This window comes from Gymnoscopelus braueri (assembly GCF_963280865.1).
Source record: "Gymnoscopelus braueri genome assembly, chromosome: 13".
Taxonomy (NCBI): Eukaryota; Metazoa; Chordata; class Actinopteri; order Myctophiformes; family Myctophidae; genus Gymnoscopelus; species Gymnoscopelus braueri.
This window is the reverse complement of record NC_137615.1, coordinates 46,311,465-46,331,278: the sequence shown is the minus strand read 5'-3', so window position 1 is coordinate 46,331,278 and position 19,814 is coordinate 46,311,465. Positions and strand designations below refer to the sequence as shown.

At 42.9% G+C, this 19,814-nt stretch overlaps 1 protein-coding gene across 3 annotated transcripts in view; it reads left to right on the top strand.

The window, feature by feature from the left end:
* Window positions 1-473: 473 nt before the first annotated feature.
* Window positions 474-19,814, top strand: part of taok2a (TAO kinase 2a) — a 29,540-nt gene continuing 10,199 nt past the window's right edge. For 2 of the 3 annotated variants that reach the window (XM_080447499.1, XM_080447497.1), the window contains exons 1-16: window positions 474-801; window positions 6,137-6,280; window positions 7,075-7,146; window positions 8,594-8,695; window positions 9,704-9,749; window positions 10,179-10,275; window positions 10,469-10,582; window positions 11,748-11,839; window positions 13,140-13,233; window positions 13,529-13,610; window positions 14,362-14,532; window positions 16,087-16,296; window positions 17,210-17,338; window positions 17,556-17,792; window positions 19,019-19,147; window positions 19,374-19,577. In XM_080447499.1, coding sequence (XP_080303625.1) covers window positions 6,146-6,280; window positions 7,075-7,146; window positions 8,594-8,695; window positions 9,704-9,749; window positions 10,179-10,275; window positions 10,469-10,582; window positions 11,748-11,839; window positions 13,140-13,233; window positions 13,529-13,610; window positions 14,362-14,532; window positions 16,087-16,296; window positions 17,210-17,338; window positions 17,556-17,792; window positions 19,019-19,147; window positions 19,374-19,577 — 1,914 coding nt within the window. In that variant the 5' untranslated portion in view covers window positions 474-801; window positions 6,137-6,145. Of the gene's footprint in view, window positions 802-6,132; window positions 6,281-7,074; window positions 7,147-8,593; window positions 8,696-9,703; window positions 9,750-10,178; window positions 10,276-10,468; window positions 10,583-11,747; window positions 11,840-13,139; window positions 13,234-13,528; window positions 13,611-14,361; window positions 14,533-16,086; window positions 16,297-17,209; window positions 17,339-17,555; window positions 17,793-19,018; window positions 19,148-19,373; window positions 19,578-19,814 lie in introns of all 3 variants that reach the window. The other variant, XM_080447498.1, reaches the window with a different exon arrangement.

Sequence of the window (19,814 nt, the reverse complement as noted above, 5' to 3'; positions counted from 1 at the left end):
CCATCTGAAAACATTTTTTTGCCAGGGACCGCCCAAAGGACCCCAATGGAAACAAGCCATAGGCTTTCTTGGGTTTTAAATCCTATTAGCTCAGCTGACCTTGTATTGAACTGTACTTTCAAGCGTTTTTTCTGCGAACTTCTAATAAAGTATTCAATCAATCAATCAAACTGCCCCCCACCCCCCCCACACAAGATTTGTGTTGTTAAAATGTTTCAAATTTTCTACAAGATTCTTTTTTTTTCATTGGCAGATCTACAAGTGACGCGTTGTGAGCTTGTTGTAGATCGACTATTTCCAAATAGTTGATGAATATAGATTTAAATTGCTCATAATATGGCCTCTAGTCGCTTCTTCTGGGCTTTGTTTTTTCACAGACGTGGTCGCTGCGCTCATGTCCCCCTCCTCACGCGATCTGGCAACACCGAGCAGCAGCCACACCCCGCAGGAGGAAGCAGCGGCATACAGCCACAGCAGCCAGCTGAGCGCTGCTAGCCCCGGAGGAGCTAAGCTAAAGCTAAGCTAGTTAGCCCCGACCGCTGGCTACGGCTAGTCGTGAGAGCATAACCAGCGGAACAACAAGGGAGCCCGTTAGTTAGCCAGGGAGTCACCACCGTCCGTTAGCCGTAGTCAGTCACCCCGACAACCCCCACCCCCCCGAGGAGACAGTTCGGTGATGGAGACTGACAAAAGCGGTTCAGGGACCCGGGCTATGAGGACCGCCGTGGCTCGCTAGCTTCGGTGCTAACGCTTGTTTTTTTTTTCGTGGCGGAAGAGGAGCGAGTGGCACAATAAGCCGCGGTAAGTGATGCTATGCTAACATGCTAACTGCTAGTTAGGTAGGTCAGCTAGCTGGTGGGGTAATGATGATATACTTGAGTTTGCTTTTGCTATCATGTATCATAAATAAGCTAGTCGTTGGCTCATAATAAGATGGTTGCCGACACGTTGAAGACTTTGGACGTCGTCAATACCCCGTTTTGTAGTATATCGAAACAATATTATATGTGTTTTTTTTCACTGAACCACAACAAGAAGCTAACGGGCTCTAGTCTGAACCAGCCTCATAATGTTCTCCCATCTGAGATTGTTCAGCTGATTCTCTTATCTATGTTCACTGAAAGGTTGCTCAGTGTGATATCTGATGCACACTGTATCGGATCCTGAGTGGTAATTGAAAGTGTACAAATACAACCACATATTTGGTGATGTGTACACTCAAAGAGTTCCACAGGATTCTACTGGGTATTATTGTACTGTAGCGTTAGTGTAATTGTGTGTCAATCTCACCCTGACAAAAGTTACTGTACAACTTGGGGACAATGCAGTGATTGTGCTTCCAACATCTACTCACATGAGATTTAAAAGGTCAACCAAAAACATCAGCCACACAAGCCCCAATTGCATTATGTTCCTCTAAGACTTTATAATCTCTGACAGAATAAGTCCATTACTAGGAGTAAACAGTCAGAAGTCATTGGTCACCTTGTAAACTGGAATGAGTCTTCTCTTTTCTAATGAGTTTGTGATTTTGGCCCTGGTCTGCCGGGGTAAAAGCAAGTCCAAAAAGCATTATGCAATCAGACATCCCTCCAAAGTTAATCACATGAGCTCTAGCATCCCTATTCGGCTATTTTTGCTAAAGACATTGGGTGTAGTGGGAAAAAGGAGTACAGGGCCCTGGGCTGGGGAACCCTGGTCAACTAACTATAGGGTGAAAGTGGTTATACCAATGTTGTGCGTCCATCGTCAACTAACTTATATGAATAATTGGATGGGTCATCAATATTTTTATTGAAGGGGAAACTTGTGTGCAGTAACGGGAAACCTTCTGGATATATTTAAGGATATAATACACAGGAGTCTCACTCTCATATGGCACTGGTGTAGAAAAAGGATAGTCATTCTATATTTTAAAGGAAAATGCCAGGCACCAGCCACACGAACCATGGTGTCCCTATTCATGGCATGTCAGAATAGTCAAACATTTGGCTAAACTAGGCAAACCTTCAGCGAAAATAGCAGATCTACAACTACAAGAGCTTAAATATAGACTATTTTTGGCTATCGTCGCGGTGTGACAAATGAAGTATAGGGTTTTAGTGGTTAAACCAGCCTGACCTAAAGCTTTGATTGATGTATCATTTATTATGTCGCTTTTGTTTATATCTTTTCCACGATTCTGGGTTGGGTTGGCTTGAGTTGGGGTCTGAACATAGAACTGTAGCTTCTCAACAAGGGATGAAGCAAAGTCATTGACCACTAGCTGTGGTATCATGACGGAGCAGCTTGACATATTTGTCCATTATTTATCACCAGATGGTACATCAGTCAGGAGGAGAAGGAATGCTTTTCTCCACATCGAGTGAAACACTATACTGTCTGTTGCATTTAGCTAAAGTTTAGGAACAAGAGACAATCCAATTTCTGTAGGCGTATGTGAGTGAAATGAATCTTACAGTAGCAGGCAGGGTATTCATTTCAGAACCTGGTTGCAGTTGCGAGCACTCTGCTCAGTTCTAATGCCTGATTTATATTTGGGCTCCCAACAGTGCAACGAGCTTATAGATCTACTGTTGTCAGTGCGCAGCGCTGGTGTCCCAACAAAATTCAATCACCCTTAGACTCAGAGTTTTATTGTCGCTTTGGATGTACAGGCACACTCATTGTGAAAATCTTAGGTTGGGAATCTCCAACACATAAGACATGAAATAGGCAATAAAATAGACTTAGACAAAAAAAATGTGTTAAGAGGAAACGGTTATATAAGTGGCTATACTATAGATGTAGTTTCCACTGTACAAATGTAACAACCTCGCTTCCCTCTCTAGAATGACAACCCATATCAGCCACCCATGTCTGGGAGCTCGGAGTCGGTTCAGCCATGTGATCATGGTCATCAGGCTTCATTGACACACCAAATTATGACTCGCCGTTTCTGTTGAACAAGAAACGTCTCTCTTTCACACTCTTATTTGAAAGAATGTTCTGCCACTTGCAATGGAAAAAGAGTTGGTCGCTCGCTTTGCAAACGTTTCATGTTTTGAGTTGCAAGTGTTAAAAGCCAGATTGATGCATTTGTCACGGGATATATATTGTCGCTGTCGGGCAGAAACCTTGTATGTCCAAAACCATTACTTTACCTATGTTCCAATGTATTTGGTCACACAAGCTCTTGTTAATACTTTTCATTGGTTAAATATTTATAAATCCCACAGACTACCATAACTTTCAACCTGGCGGGCCTATTTTGGACTTGTCACTACAGGTTAAACCTTTTCAAAGATATTGAAAATGGCAGAACTACCTGCTCACAATGCGACGCGTTGTGAGCTTGTATCTCGGCTAGTACTTTTGCTACTATTGCATGACACTGATGCGAGGAAGTACAAAATAGAATAAATAAATAAACAGGGCATTCACAGAAAAAAAGAGAGTGAATTATGCAGATGGAAGGTTTCTGCCAGATAGCGACGATTCTGTCAAATCTAAACATGTACCGTACCGGTACTAAATGCTGGAGGGTGTGCGGCTTCACACACACACATGCACAACACACGCCTCTGTGGTCGTGCTTCCTCGGATTTACCACCAGCAAACTACTTCCATGACGCCATGAAATTGTTTTATGGTACTTTTCACAGATGCCACGCACAGGCAGTATTGCCCTTGCATAGTTACGTTTTACCACTTTCAACCTTAACCAATAAACTCATTCAGTGCCAGACTTATTTCTGGCTGTGTTTGCCCAGTGCCAGAGATTTTTCGATTTTTGACTTATTCACAGAATATTTATCTCCCCTGATGGTTACTAATCACAGAGGGTTTCACTCAAAGGGCACTGGAATGGATGAGTTAAGACCGGGGAACGCATCTGTGTCATTTTTAGATTTCTTTGGCTATTAAAAAAATAGCAGATGTACAAGCTCACAGCGTGGCACCGAGTGCCACGCTATGAGCTTGTAGATCTGCTATTTTTGGAAAAATCATGAAAATCTGTGCAAATCTTTACAAATGTCTTCTAAATCCCAGCAGTTTTTTTTTTAAACCTATGTTATATCAGTGGTTCTCAAACTCTTTCATGTCAAGGACCCCCAAAATCATGTTTTTGGCCGCCGATCCTCATCAAAATATGTTGTTCTATCTAGGGACCCCCAGAAGCAAAGATTTGAGTTAAAAATGTTGTTTCAAAAAAATATATGTATTCAAAGATTTGCACATTTTCACGATTAAAAAAAGAAAAAATAGCCAAAGAAATCTATAAATTACACAGATGCGTTCCCGGTCTTAATGGGTTAACTCATTACAGGCAAAGATTTTCAAAAGATGAAATAAATGTCCCGAATGTTCCTCACTGTGGGTCGTGATGCCCTGTGAGCTTGCAGACTGGCTATTTTCGCTACTCTTCATACGTCAAATTATATAGGGCTTAAGTGGTTCAAGGAAGTGGCCCATGAGGGATTGCATTAAATGGAAGCCCCAAGGCCGCGTCTTCATGCAGGCACTGAATCATAGACGCATGCTAATGATGCTGGCTCGTCTTTGTCGTCCTGGCCCCACTGTTTCTCAACGTCGGGTCAAAATGGACCATTATCGGCCTGTGACTCTGAGATTGGAAACAAATGGAACCCAATGGATAAACTCAGTATTTACAGCTATAGATAAATTGGGTTCCCAGAGATACAAAATCCTTGTCAAATGGGGGCCCGTGACCTAATGCATATCAAACTGGGTGTCCTTGAAATTCAAAAGGTTGAGAATCACTGTCCTAGCCAGCACCTCGCCATACTAAACAACCAGGGTTTCATTTGTAAAAAAAGGGAGACAAAAAAGAACCAAAGGGAGGGGGGGAGTGTTCTTCTTTGTTGTTCGACAAATAGCGACAGTAGCCAATCTACAAGCTCACAACTGGCTGGCTGTCGTTGCTTCTGAATGGACTGGAGGAAAATCCAATTCATTCTGTGTTCTCACTTCCTGCTTGGTTAACATCCAGCTGTGCGATAAAGGCCAAGATTTAGCCAGATTTCCAACTGACAGTGTTGAATGTCTCACATAGATTGTGTCTAGCTATTTAACCTGTCATTAAAATATGTCTCCAGTATGTATGTTCGACTGGAGTCTTATTACTGACATAAAATAAGGCCGCCTTCTCTCATAAATGATAGTAATTGTTTGGGACATTATGTTGCATGCTCACACCTGCATGACCTGGCTTTGACGCTATTTATTTTACACCTAGTTAGGGTTATTTCAGCTACCCCTCAACCTTGCTCTTTGTATGTGGTTCCTCATTAGATGTGCATGGCGGCCAATATTTAATTTATTGCATGGTGTGCGTACTGTGTAGTAGTAAATGCCCTAGATTTGCATATATTCGTTATTAATAATGTGGTTGGTATCTCTTTCCACCTCCAGAGGTGGTTTTGGTGATTAGATCTTAGATGTGTCTACCTGGCTCTGTCCTAAAGCCACTCAGGACACGTCTTAAGTGGGCCATTGTAATGTAATGTGTTAAGAGTACACGATTGAGTATGTTTAATAGGCAGTGGGACTCATCGGGAAGGGAGAGTATGGTACTACTTTTAATTCCTCTCTCTCGGTACCATCAGCTGTAGTCTTTGCAATGTTTGGAGCAACTTTAAAGTTGAGATTTCACCTGACGCCAGTCGCCACCCGATCTGATTACCAGATGTAGTAAGGAGATGTCAGGACAAGACAGCTTAGTTTGTAGAGGCCCTTTAAGGTCTTGCTAATGCACAGGAGCTGTCCCAGACAGTGCTTCGACGAGTTTGTGCACCTCCCAGGCCAGCCTTGTCACGTATCTTGTCACAGATTCAAATCAGTCTCGTGACATTGCCTGTACCAGTTTTCTAGATGTCCTTTAACCATAAAAACCCTATATATTTAATTGACCAGAGTCCCCCAGGGCTCTATTGTAGCCCCCTCCTTTTTCCCCTCTACACTAAATAAACTTACTTTACTAAAGTAATTATTTATAAACGAGGCCAAAAAAACACAACCTACCTGCAACTACCAATATTTAAAAGCAACTTTACAGAAAAACAAGCCCAAAGTCACTTATAATCAGAGGACATGGCAACACTGACCCTGACCCCTGTCTCTCTCCCCCAGCCAGGCCCTGGCCATGCCCGCCAGTGCAGCACGGGCAGGCAATCTGAAGGACCCGGAGGTGGCAGAGCTCTTCTACCGAGATGACCCCGAGAAGCTGTTTGCTGACCTCCGCGAGATCGGCCATGGCAGCTTCGGTGCCGTCTACTTTGTAAGTACGGAACAGGCCTGTTGTTGGTGGTGAGGCAGTCTGGGTTAGGTACATTGGCTACATTCCCTTAAAGACTCACTGCAACAGTGAAAATAACTTAATGTTACAAAAATGTTCATCCCGTGTCCTCATACTTTTGTGTGTTTTTAAAAGTTAAGTACATTTTCCAAGTCCTAAGAATGGCCATCATGCTCATTCACAGTACAGTTCAGTGTGAATCTACATTTCAGGGCAAGGGATGTGTCACAAAAATGGCTTTTTGTGCATTCATTTGCATTCATGGTATAACGTCGCTAATGAATGGAAGTGAATTCTTGGCAGCTTTCAGCAGCTGCTTAGCTGTTTTTCTTCACCTACCAAAGAACGGAATAGCCTGAAGACGAAACACCGGGAAGTTTCTTGATTGAGAGAGTTTAGTTACATGTTAACCTAAAATATTACTTCAAGAGAACACCAAATCCTGTAAGACATGTAATAGAGTCTAGTGCATGACACCCAGTGTCAGACATTGAAATCCACCATTGCCTTTACATCTTTATGCTGCATTTTATGCGCTATTTAGATCAAAAAGAGGTGGTTAATGCCCACCATGCCTGTACTATACAGTATAATGTGTGTTGCTGTGATGTTTTGCAATTCAATTAACATGTAATATGACCCCAATTCACCTCCTTAAATTGATTGAATGTTTATGTACTGGCCTGTGAATTAGGATAGCTTTCCAACACCATGACAGGCCGACTGGTTTGCCTTAGGTTTGTCTGCGTTTCCACAATCTGTCCATTGTTCCACAGGCCCGAGATGTGCGCAGCAATGAGGTGGTGGCCATCAAGAAGATGTCCTACAGTGGCAAGCAAACGAATGAGGTAACGAGAGTGTCGTCATAGGGACCACACACACCGTACCATATCAACAACCATCTTAGTGCCATCTCAAATGGAATTAACACAAATAGCATAAAGGGGCTATGTCCACGGAAATCGTGGACATACTTTTTTGAGTTGCCAGGACCTTTCTGCCACGCATGTCTATGGTAAAGATGTGCTGTAGCGCTCGTCTACCCGGGGGCAAGCATCATGTTTCAGCTCTCTCTCGCCGTCCAGCCTTCTCTGGCGCTTCAAGCTGAAAATAGCTCAAATTTTGGAGAGGCGCGTCACTCATCAAAGTCACGTTTGATCCTCCATGCTGTGTCTGCAGTGACAACACGGTCATTTACGACCTGCTATTGAATCGTTACCACAACCATGAGAAGTCCATATACCGTTGTCTCAGCTATAGGCTGTTTCTGCTAATAACGTTTGAGCACAGCAACGGTTGATAGGTTTGAACGTTGCACGCATCAATAAACGCTCCGTGCGAGCGCTCTGCCCATGATAGCCAAAGTGCTCCTCCACTGATAAACTGTTGTGTAGACACAGGCAAAATTGTCTTTCGTAAGCTTCTCGGGGTCGTTCGGTGTGGCAAGGTCAAGGTCGGTCGCCATACAAGCCCATCCATGCCGTAGTTCTAGTAATGTCAAGACATTTTGGCAGCATCGTAGCTGGTGCTATGATGATAGTCAATGCAAGACCCCTGTTATAACAGCTACCACCACATAAAAATAAAGAAAAGGTTAAGAAACTGCCATTTCTCTGTATACCTATTGGGTACAATACTGCATCAATGTTACATAATATATGATCTACAAGCTCAAAAAGAATTGCGTGCGGCATGTTGTGAGCTTATTTATTATTTTAAGTTCTGAAAGTATAAATGCGATGTGTTTTGAGCTTGGTCATCGATTTTGTAATTTTTTTAAAGTGTAAAGTTTTAAGTGGTTAAAGCACAGGGAATCAATCACTCTCTAGTCTAGTCTACAATGTACACAGTTTTGTGAAAAATTGCATTTTGATATTTACAGCTCCGTTTTGGAGAATTGCCAGCCCATGTAGAGCTAAAAATCCCCCTGGCATATGTCAGCTGATGCAGCTTGTGGTTTCATTGAGCAATGTGACAGCTGACAGGTAGGATCAATTAAACTGGCAACAGCGTGACAAGGTAGATAATCATCGCACTGTGTTGACATGCCCAAAATAGGCATGCCAGGTTGAAACTGGTTAAAGGAATTCAGACCATGCACTCGTGCTGAGAATCGGAGATGCTCAATTTGCTGCCAACCAAATAAACAATGGCACCTTATCGTGCAATGTGGGTTTTGCAATCATAACAACAGAAATGATTGTGCTTTCTTTGTCCAGGACAAATAAGGGTGTGTGAACGACTCGGCTAATTTTTTATTAATTGCCAATGGTAAATCTTCTTTTCTGTCTCCAGAAATGGCAGGACATAATCAAGGAGGTGAAGTTTCTGCAGAAGCTTCGCCATCCCAACACCATTGAATACAGAGGATGTTACCTGAGAGAGCACACAGCATGGGTATGTATGTGTATGTAAACTCACCTCTAGTCTCTACCTCACCCACTAGGACTCCCGTCCTTTATCCCTTCTTTTCACTGATTTTGATAGACGCTAGTTATACCATGTAGATATACGGTATATAACATAACGCTTCATTTAGATTTGTTTTGCTTGACCACAAATGTCAAGAATGTTATAGCATGATGTTTAGATAGATGCTAGGTCTGATGTTTGTCTGGTATCCTACAGTAGTTTCTTTGAAGACCTAACGGCCGATCTACACCAGAGAATTTTCGCTGTACATACGCATACGCTCACTTTGAAAAGTCTGGTGTAGATGCAGCATAAACTGCTTTGCAATCTACTGTACTTATGTGACTATTTACCCGGTCGTTTGTTGACTAGGGTTAATCCTATTTACTCTGTCTCACACTTCTCAGAAGTCTCTCTGGATAAGAACAAAGTACAATTAACAAACAAATTGTATATTTGTCAGTCAGGCAACATGTGTATATTGAGGTTGTGCCGTACCAAAGAAGTGGTAGGGAAGTGTAAACACTTTTCACAGCAGCAATCGTGGCCATTAAACGCAGCTGAAAATGATATTAATTTGGGTGTTTTTCATTTAGGTGTTACTGTGTGCCAACATGGATGGCTCCTGTAATTAACGTCAGGAAACGCATCCACAATTAACGTTACGTTAGCATGCGCTGAGTTTACGTGTGAAAATGTCTATGAAAAGGGTCCTTTGCGAGTACCTGTCATGTCATCTATTGACATTACTTGTCAGGGAAGAACTGCGTGGCTGTGCACCTGGACATTACCTGAAGTATTACCATACATACCATTTATCTATACATTGCATGTATAGATGTTGTTTATGAGAGCTTATGTGTCAGGAAAATACCTTAAAATGTCTTCGTCTTAGGCCCGATTTATACTTGTACTTTATACAGTATTTACGGGTACATGTGACTGGATGTAGTGTACATGTGACATAATTCATGCCACTGTTCTTTTTCTCAGCTGGTGATGGAGTACTGTCTAGGCTCTGCCTCAGATCTCTTAGAAGGTCAGTACAGCATTTACGTTGGTACCACCTGTATTTATGTTACATACACACCAAATGTATAGCACTTCACACAATAATGGGTTGAGAACCACTGCTTTATACTGCTTAACCACTGGTTAAGCAGCCTTACATATAACGAAATAGCGATATAATTGTCCATATACCAGCTCGCGATGTGATGCGCTTTGAGCTGGTAGATCTCCTATTCTCGCTACTTTTTAAAAGAACGTAACATTTTTCCTTTAATGACACCAGGTTGAAAGTAGAGGAGGGGGGGGGTAAATTAAATGAGTCGGGGATTAATGAATAGCAGAGCTCAAGCTGTACTGCTCACTTGGCGTGTGTCTAACCAGATAACATGATTATTGGGATGCTCTCTAGTCTCCGTTTCTTTTTGCTCATCTCACCTTCCATTTCCTTGACTTGCAGTTCACAAGAAGCCACTCCAGGAGGTGGAAATAGCTGCTATTACCCATGGTGCACTACTAGGCTTAGCGTATCTTCACTCTCACAATATGATTCACAGGTAAACCGCTTTTACAAGGCCTAGGCTTGATGTTGTTCCACACGATTACTGCTCTGTTTGATAGTAGATCGCCTATATTGCAGAATATTCGTCCCCCAGAATGGGGTCGCTAGGGTTCAGGTGGTTAAAGTTACAGATGTGTGTTGTGTGTGTGTGTGTTGTGACATGTATTTATGGCTTCTCTATTCATCAGAGATGTGAAGGCAGGCAATATCCTCCTGACAGAGCCGGGCCAAGTCAAGCTGGGGGACTTTGGTTCAGCCTCCATCGTGGCCCCAGCCAACTCCTTTGTGGGAACCCCCTACTGGTGAGTGTCTGTCCTGTAGTCCTTAACCTAGAAAAGTGTGCTCAGTGGAGCTCAAATCTCCGCCAAGAGGCATTCCCTATGGTGCATTTGACAATGTTTTGTGTGTATGAAAAGGAACAGGGCAATAATGGTGATTGTTGATTCCTGTGTCAGCTATGTTTGTATTCGGTTGTTAAGCCGTGACGTTGCGCCCCGCCAGAATAACTTCCGGGTCCATGTGTGTATTTTCCCAATATGTGCAGTGCTGTGTCCCTCGCTGTTTTAACAGATCTGAGACTAAAACATCGACTAAAGTGTCATTCTACCGCTTTCCTGGCAATTACAAAGAAAAAAGGAAAAAAATATATATATATAAATATATATATATAAATACATATAAAAAAATAAATATTATAATGTTAATAATAATAATAAATAAATATAAATATATATATATTAGCCTACTTTTTACTGTCTATGATATTAGCTTTAAGACCCTTATTAACCCTCAATGGTTAATTTCTGAAAAAGGAGGTTATTGTAAAAAGATTTACGGGTTCCAACATGTTAGTTTACAATGAAGAGTGGACGGCGCTGGTGCCTTTTGGACCCGGACGTGACGTCGGACTACAAAATGTCGTCAGACTTAAAAAACGAATAGGAGCAGAGTGGGAACACAAATCAGCCTGGGAATTTAAATGACGGTGGCCCCCATAGCTTTCTAAAAACTTACATAAACATAAAGTAGTTCGCTAGAGCATGCATGATGCAACCAAATTGTGTCAACCAGCTAATCAGTCAGGCTGGTCAGTTTGTAATAACTTCATAGACTGTGTTTTGCACACCATACAGTAGTGTACTGAACAGGCTTATGAAATAAACTCTCTTTCTCTCTCCAAGGCACGCTCTTGAAAAACACTTAAAATGTTGTTATTGTAATGGCATGGCCATATTAGCCTTTTAAAAGAAATCTCCACGTTACGGCCACAAGCCTTCGTCACTAAAGCCATCAAGGTTTTTAGTTGTGGTTGCCCTTTGAGAATATACAGGACTATTGAATCAGAGGTTAATTCAAACTCTTATTAAGCCCTCTGATTAAGGGAAACCACCGTAACAAACTTTGCAGCCGCCTCTAAACATGATTGTGTTGTGTAAAAGTGCTGGCTTCCTGTGTGTTCTTTGTCAGGATGGCTCCTGAGGTGATCCTGGCCATGGACGAGGGCCAGTACGACGGCAAGGTGGATGTCTGGTCCCTGGGAATCACCTGCATAGAGCTAGGTAAGCATACTTGTAACATGAGCCACGTTTGGCCAGTCGGTCTTATTACTGCATTAACCACGTAAGCACTATATACTTAGTCATATATATATATATATATATATATATATATATATATATATATATATCATCTACCCCCTCTTGTGTAGCGGTCCCTTCACTGGCTTCTGCTTGCTGCCCGCACCCAATACAAAAACCCTGATTATGACCTACAAGGGAATCAAAGGCATGGCAGCCCCATACCTTCAGGACATGATCCAACCACACACTCCTTCCCGCTCACTTAGATCAGCTAACACAGGACGTCTGTGCCTCCCTTCCCCATGACACCCTGGCCAACGCTGTCTAGACTCTAGACTCTTCTCCCTCCTGGCTTCCAAGCAATGAACACCCCCCCCCCACCCCCACCCCCAGTCAGAACTGCAGACTCACTCCCCATGTTCTGCTGCAGTCTGAATACTAACCTCTTCAGACTCCACCTCACCCCCTAGCACTCCTCAATATTCTTAATATCCCTTCTTGTAGCCTATTTTTGATAGACGCTAGTTATGTAATGCAGATAGGTGTTGGTTATTTCTTCACATAATGTTATTCTTGGCAAGTCGATCTAAATGTCATTTAGCAAGTTGTTTAGACAGATGCTTGGTTTGAAGTTTACCTGATATACTATTTACTTTTTAGCACTACATTTTTTTTTTCACTCTGCTTATGTGACTATTTACCCTGTTGGTTGACAGGGTAAAGGGTTCATGCCATTTTCTCTGGTCTTGCACGTGTAAGACTCTGGATAAGAGTCTGCGAAATGCTTAAAATGTGAATTTTCGCATATGATACCATACTATACATGCATTTAATCTGCACAATAACACATGATGGTGAATATTGAAAAAACTAAAAGTAGTTGGAGCAGATTGTTAAGGGAAGGTCCAAATTAAAAGAAATTAACTACTCAATTGAGTTAGAACTATCCTAGTTTTAATAGGAAGTTCACGTTGGCATTCCTCAAGTAAATGCATACCTTTGACATTGTCGTTCTCAAAATATTCTCTGCTCTCAGACCATGCTTTGCTTTGTGAAATTGCTTCTGGGCGAGTCTAATTTAGTTCCAAACAGACTTCTTGGAATCGCAGTTTTAAGAGATACTGTAATGGCCATGTAGCTACCAGTGGTGTTGCCAAAAAGACTTACTAATAAAAGTTTGACTTGAACGCTGATCATTTTACTGGGTGTCACCTCTGAATAAAAGAAGGCTGTTTATTGCGATGTGTTCATATAGTTCTCTGTGCTCCCTCCTCTGTAGCTGAGAGAAAACCTCCACTGTTCAACATGAATGCTATGAGTGCCTTATACCACATCGCCCAGAACGAGAGTCCCATCCTGTCGTCCAACCATTGGTGAGACAACACGCACTTCTCTAAAAGCCTGAATTCTACTTTGTGGTACGATAGTGTCACATGTCGAAAATAGCAGATCCACAAGCTCACAGCGACGGATTTGAAGCGCTGTGAGCTTGTAGATCTGCTATGTTAGGCGTGCCAAACCGCATAAATTTGGCATATCTCTCCTCTAGTAGTAGTACGTTTTTTCTTTCTTTCTTTTTTGGCATGTCTTTGCTTATTTGAACTTCCTCTTCCTCCTTCTTTTTGGAAGCCTGATGATTAAAATAAAATCCTCTCCCTGTCTCGTCAGGTCTGACTACTTCCGCAACTTCGTAGACTCCTGTCTACAGAAGATTCCCCAGGACCGGCCTACCTCCGATGTGCTGCTGAACGTAAGAGAGAGAGAGAGCGCGCGCACACACACACGCACACACAGATGTTTTTATTATTACATCTTGTGTACGAGTACATAAGAGTAAAATTATTTAGTATATTTGTTTTGTCCAAGCTTATTTGTCTTTTTCCTAGCTAGTTCATAAGCCTGATTGTCCAGGGGGTGTAGCTGTTAACGGTTCTGCGGCTACGAAGCTACATGCCACGTGGTAGCAGTAGCTGCCTTTTGAGGTCTAGCTGTCAGGGCAACGCTTCTCCCGTGTTCTCATGAGATTTGTGGCCCAAACATCAATATTTGATATGCTATCACATTTTCTCTTAAATTCCATAACTACATAATTAAACGATGTTGTATTAGGTTCATGCCATGGTATGTATTTATGTACTGAAACCAACTAACTGTGCTAAGAACTGTATATTTTAGCAAATTATTTTCCTGTCATACTGTTGAATGACAATAAGAATAGAGAGGAAAAAGACACCCTGATGAAGACCTTTCGAGGCGCCTTGTTTCAATAAAGGCTGTTTCCTCCATTTTACTTTTGAGTGCCCCGATAGTCTTTTTTTCTCTCATGTTTGATCCTGTTTGATTTCTGAGCACCACTGATACTTTTAACTACTTTTAACCTGCTTGTTTTTCCTGTGAGCACCTGGTTGCATTGTTTTCTCAGAAATAAGAATCATGATAATGTGGTATATTTCCCCCATCCCTACTCAGCTGTGCTAACATGCCTATTCCCCACCACCCAGCATCGCTTCCTTTGCCGCGAGCGTCCACTGACAGCGGTGATGGACCTGATCGCACGCACCAAGGACGCAGTGCGCGAGCTGGACAACCTGCAGTACCGCAAGATGAAAAAGATCCTCTTCCAGGAGACGCAGCACAACGGCCCTGTGTCAGAGGGAGGGGAAGATGAAGAGGTAGGGCACTGGGCAGGGGTTGCCAGATCTGCTTATTATAATTTCCCCGCAAGATTTTATTTGAAAATAGCCGATCTACAAGCTCACAACGTGTCGCAAGCTTGTAGATCTGCTATTTTCAAATAGCTGATGTATATGTTAAAGTGCTCATGTGGCCCATAGTCGCTTATTTTGGGCTGGTTTTCCTAGACCTGGTTGCTTGTTTCTCTCACAGAATCTGGCAACACTGGCACTGGGGCACAAAGGGAGGGAGAAGGGGTGATGAGAGGGAGAGGAGGGATGCAATGGGTATGAAGAAAGGGAGAGGACAAGGTCACACTTCACAAAGTTCAGTTCACATTTGCTGTAGTGTGGTTTATATGAATAAGTTCATGGTTCACAATTGACAATTTGAACTAAGTTCACTACCATTAGAATTAACTAATTCATAGTTTCTTTGTTTAATTCTTTGTGGTGTCCCTATTTTGGGCATGTCATTATAGGCAAACGTTGTAGATCGGTGAGTTTTGCTGTTCGTTGTACAACAAAGTGTACAGGGCTCCAATGGTTCAATGAGCTTCTCCGAGCTATTCTTTTTATATATAACCTCCACTTAACCCATTCAACCCCAGTCCTCAATCATTGCCACTGCCCTCTTCCCAACCTAAATTAATTTCTGTATATATTTTACTACTTACAAATCCCTGACAGAGATTACTTTTAAAATGCAAGAAATAAACGATGACTGTAGGTTTTACCACTTGAAACAATGTGTCATATTATGCAGAAAGTGAAAAGAGGTGCAGTAAAGGTATATTGTAGAAGCGGTGGTCATTTTATTTAGCTTGAACCAAATTATGCTGCAGTTCAAATGCATAAAATACGGCTCCACCCTGTGGTTACATCCTGTATGTCATTTAGTAACCGGAAGAGTCACTGCTGTTTTCCCTGTCATTATCAGCGTGCTACGTGAATGTATATTCTGAGGGTCCAAGGATATGTTAGTTAACTACTGAAACTGAAGTCATCGAGGAATGTTGTTAACTTTTAGTCTTTGTCAATATAATAGTACTTTGGGTGGATATTGAATATTTCTTAATTTTTTGGCTGTGCCAGTTTTGCTTGAAACACGCACAGCTGCAGAGTGCAATCACATGACGTCAAGTACAAGGCTGTTACACAACTAGAAAGATGTGTTCTCTGCTCTCAAGACGAATACATTATTCCCAAGGATGCAAATCCGTTCTTGGTATTGAGAAACGGCGACAATCTGGCTAGCAACTTGCAATAGTGAGTGTCGTTAACTGCAGAACTTAACAATGCTCATGTTCAATAGTTGAAAATGTGAAGTTCACCAAAACATGAACATGTTATTTAAGTGTAAATGCACAACACTGGCAGGGAGGGAGCAAATATTGGTGGTCACAGCTCTCGTGTGGTTACAAGTTTATGAGTGTCCCGATTCTTGCGCGATCATTTCCATAATCCTTGAATTGCCTCAACTGGGGTATGACTGAATAATGATCCCCCTGTCTGACATATGTGTGTGTGTGTGTGTGTGTGTGTTGTTGTCAGGATGCGGAGCAGTACGTGCTTCGGACGGGTACAGTCAACAGTATGGAGAGCTCCCAGTCAGTGCCCAGCATGTCCATTTCGGCCAGCTCACAGAGCAGCTCCGTCAACAGCTTGGCGGACGCCTCCGATGACAGCAGCAACGAGATGGCCATGATGCAGGAAGGAGAGCACACTGTGGCCTCCAACAGCTCCATCATCCACCGGCCCACGGTAACGCACGCCCGCCACCAGGAAATACAACGTTTCGGTCGCACTGACTTTCATCAGGTATCACCTGATGAAGGTCGGTGTGACTGAAACGTATTGTCTGCATTAAATAGTTGCTGTAAGTGAAGACAGTGTGCAGTATTCCTATTTGTCTTCTTAAGTGTCGTCTGTCCACTCTTACACACCTGTCCTATCAATTAGGTGTGCAAAATGGCTACTATTTCCATTCTACCAGAAATGATTAACTTGCTCATCTTTGTTCAACAACAAAATTGGGTATGTTCTGCTTGTGGGTATGTTTTGAAAAATACACAATCCCAGCCTGTCCCCAGTCTGAAAACACTGTCCACTGTACATTTTGATTTCAGCAGGAGGAAAGAAAAAAATGATCCTGTATATTTATTAATCAGCTTGATCTCCAATAATTTAGTATACATTGCACGGATCCAGTGCACGTCATTCCGTGCATAGTAGCCTAGAAACCCCGAAAATCTGTGCATATGTACGACAAGTCCCACGGTGGGCGTAACCAGTTGCAACCCGGAAAAACCCGGAAGCATTGCAGTCCCCACAACAAATTACGATTCTGTGCCTATCGGTACATAACTCAAACGGCGCTGAGTAGGTTCAAAGGAATGTCGCAACGTTCGGGACGGCAACTCGCTCGCTTTAGCTCGCTCGGTGGTCCCTTACGTGGCGACAAAATTCCCTTGAAACTGCGCGCCTCCGAAATAGTTTAGTCACAATGGGGGAGATGCGAGGCGGCTCTGCACGGATTTTCAGGTTTTCCAGTTGTCTATGCACGGAATGACCACTCCGTGCAATGTATACTAAATTCTTGGCGATCGGGTTGTTATTTATGTACTGTATGTGTGTTCTGTGTTGGACTCATGTATTGCTCTTTTCCCTCTGTCAGGGCCAGGACAACATCTATGATGACCCCTACCAGCCAGAGATGGACCAACCCCAGGCCCCCTCGGCCGGCCGGCGCCGTGCCTACTATCGCAACCGTGACCACTTTGCCACCATCCGAACCGCCTCCCTGGTAAGGAAGACCCCGGTCCTGGGCTGTGACGAAAGTGACGTCAATGCATGGATTCAAGTTCTCAGTCATTTGGATTCCATAGCAGCCAGCATGTCCTCTATGGAAGCATGTCACACACCAAAAATGGCCTGACTTAATCGCAATTATTTGTGTGACAATGAATCGTTGTGTAAAATGTCATAATCGTGACATCCCCTACCATCTTATCTATCTGCAGGTGACCCGTCAGATCCAGGAGCACGAGCAGGGCTCGGCGCTGCGCGAGCAGATGTCGGGCTACAAGCGCATGCGGCGACAGCACCAGAAGCAGCTGATGGGCCTGGAGAACAAGCTGAAGGCCGAGATGGACGAGCACCAGCTGAGGCTGGACAAGGAGCTGGAGAGCCAGAGGAACAGCTTCTCTGCCGAGGGTGACAAGCTGGTGAAGAAGACCCAGGCCATCCTTGAGAAAGAGGTGAGGAGGAGAGAGTAGGCCTGTGACAATCCTATAAATATACATATATATATATATATACTAGGGGTGGGACGATATGGGTACCTCACGATATGATATATATCACGATATTAGGCCCAAGATAACAATATATATCACGATATTCGATATATTGCGATATCACGATATTCAATATATATTGCAAGAAATTTCACCAACGATATATCACGATATCTGAAAATATCGATATATTGCGATATCACGATATATTGCATGAAATTTCACCAACGATATATCACGATAGTCCTTGTATTCAATTCATAAACACATAAAATAGCACCAAACAGTTCAAAATCATCATTACACAAATACAGAGTAGGAAAAACAACGTATCACAAAAAAAATTTACAAAAAATTGATATAGATATTTTTCGGCAGTATATCGATTAGTTATCACGGGAGAAAGTATCGCGATATCGATATATCGTCCCACCCCTATATATATATATATATATATATATATATATATAGTAGGTGTGAGGGCAGAACATCTAGTTTATTACATAATAATCGCCTAATCGCAATAATTTTTTTGCATAATTGTCATAATCATTACCATGTTTAAAAATTTTCATATATTTTCAAAAATTGTGGAACTAGCCGATCTACAAGCTGTGTTTTGAGCTTATTTTTTCTTCTTTTTTTTAAAGTATAAAGTTATTAAATGATTTAACTTATTTAAATCTGGGGCGGCAGTGGCTCAGGGGTAGTGTGGCCGGGTAGAGTGAACTGGAACTTCCAGTTCGATCCCGGGCTGGGGCGCTCCCCAAGAGTTAGTCGAAGTGTCCTTGAGCAAGACGCTGAACCCCTAATTGCTCCCGATGAGTGGGTTGGTGCCTTGCATGGTTTCCTCCGCCATCGGTGTATGAATGTGTGTGTGAAAGGGTGAATGTAATGCACAATCTATGTAAAGCGCCTTGGATAAAAGCGCTATATAACTGCACCATTTATCTGCCCTGTGCACCTTTTTGTTTATGAGTGTCATTGATCATACACACAGACTGATTCATGGACAGACTCTTCTAGACTGCTTGCTCACTACTTACAAATCCATGCTGTAATAATAGTACAGATCTGCCTATTTTCATTAGGTCAGGGTTGGCCTGCTTGTTGGTTTGACACTGAACCCGACCATAAACATTTGTGTGTGTGTGTGTGTGTGTGTGTGTGTGTGTGTGTGCGCGCAGGTGAAAGCAGCGCTGGCAGAGGAGAAGAAATTCCAGCAGCACATACTGGGCCAGCAGAAGAAAGAGCTCACCAGCTTACTGGAGTCCCAGAAACGCCAGTACCGCCAGCGCAAGGAACAGCTCAAAGAGGTACGATGGTTCCTCAAAACCTTTTTTAATTTCAAGGACCCCAGTTTGTATGCATTTATGCCATGACTCTTGAGTTACATACCCGTAAGGGCCCATTTGGTTCCTACATTTCAATCATTTAGCTGGGTGCACCCCTTCTAGAATCCCCTCAAGGGATGGAGGGGGGAACAAAGTAAATTTTATAAATTGAGCTTAACTGTTGCCTCCTTGTCGGTGGGAACAACAGGAGCTGAACGAGAACCAGTCGACCCCTAAGCGAGAGAAGCAGGAGTGGCTGGTCCGTCAGAAGGAGTGTCTGCAGCAGATGCAGGCGGAGGAGGAGGCCGGGCTGCTGCGGAGGCAGAGGCAATACTACGAGCTGCAGTGTCGTCAGTACAAGAGGAAGATGCTGCTGGCCAGACACAACCTGGAACAAGACCTGCTCAGAGAGGTACGTCCTCCGTGTCAGCCTTTACCAACCCAAAAGAGAAAAGAAAAAAATTCAGGCCAGATCTTAACCCATTAACACTACCATCGCCAGGCCCGTAGCCTACGGGCCGATAAATCCAACCGTAAAGCGCCGATCCCGTAGCCTACGGGCTGTGGTGCTTTTTCCTTTTTTTTCGAAAAAAAAAAAAGCGCACACTAAAACGCCATTTTCTTCGATTGTAGTTTTTCTCCTCGCTGA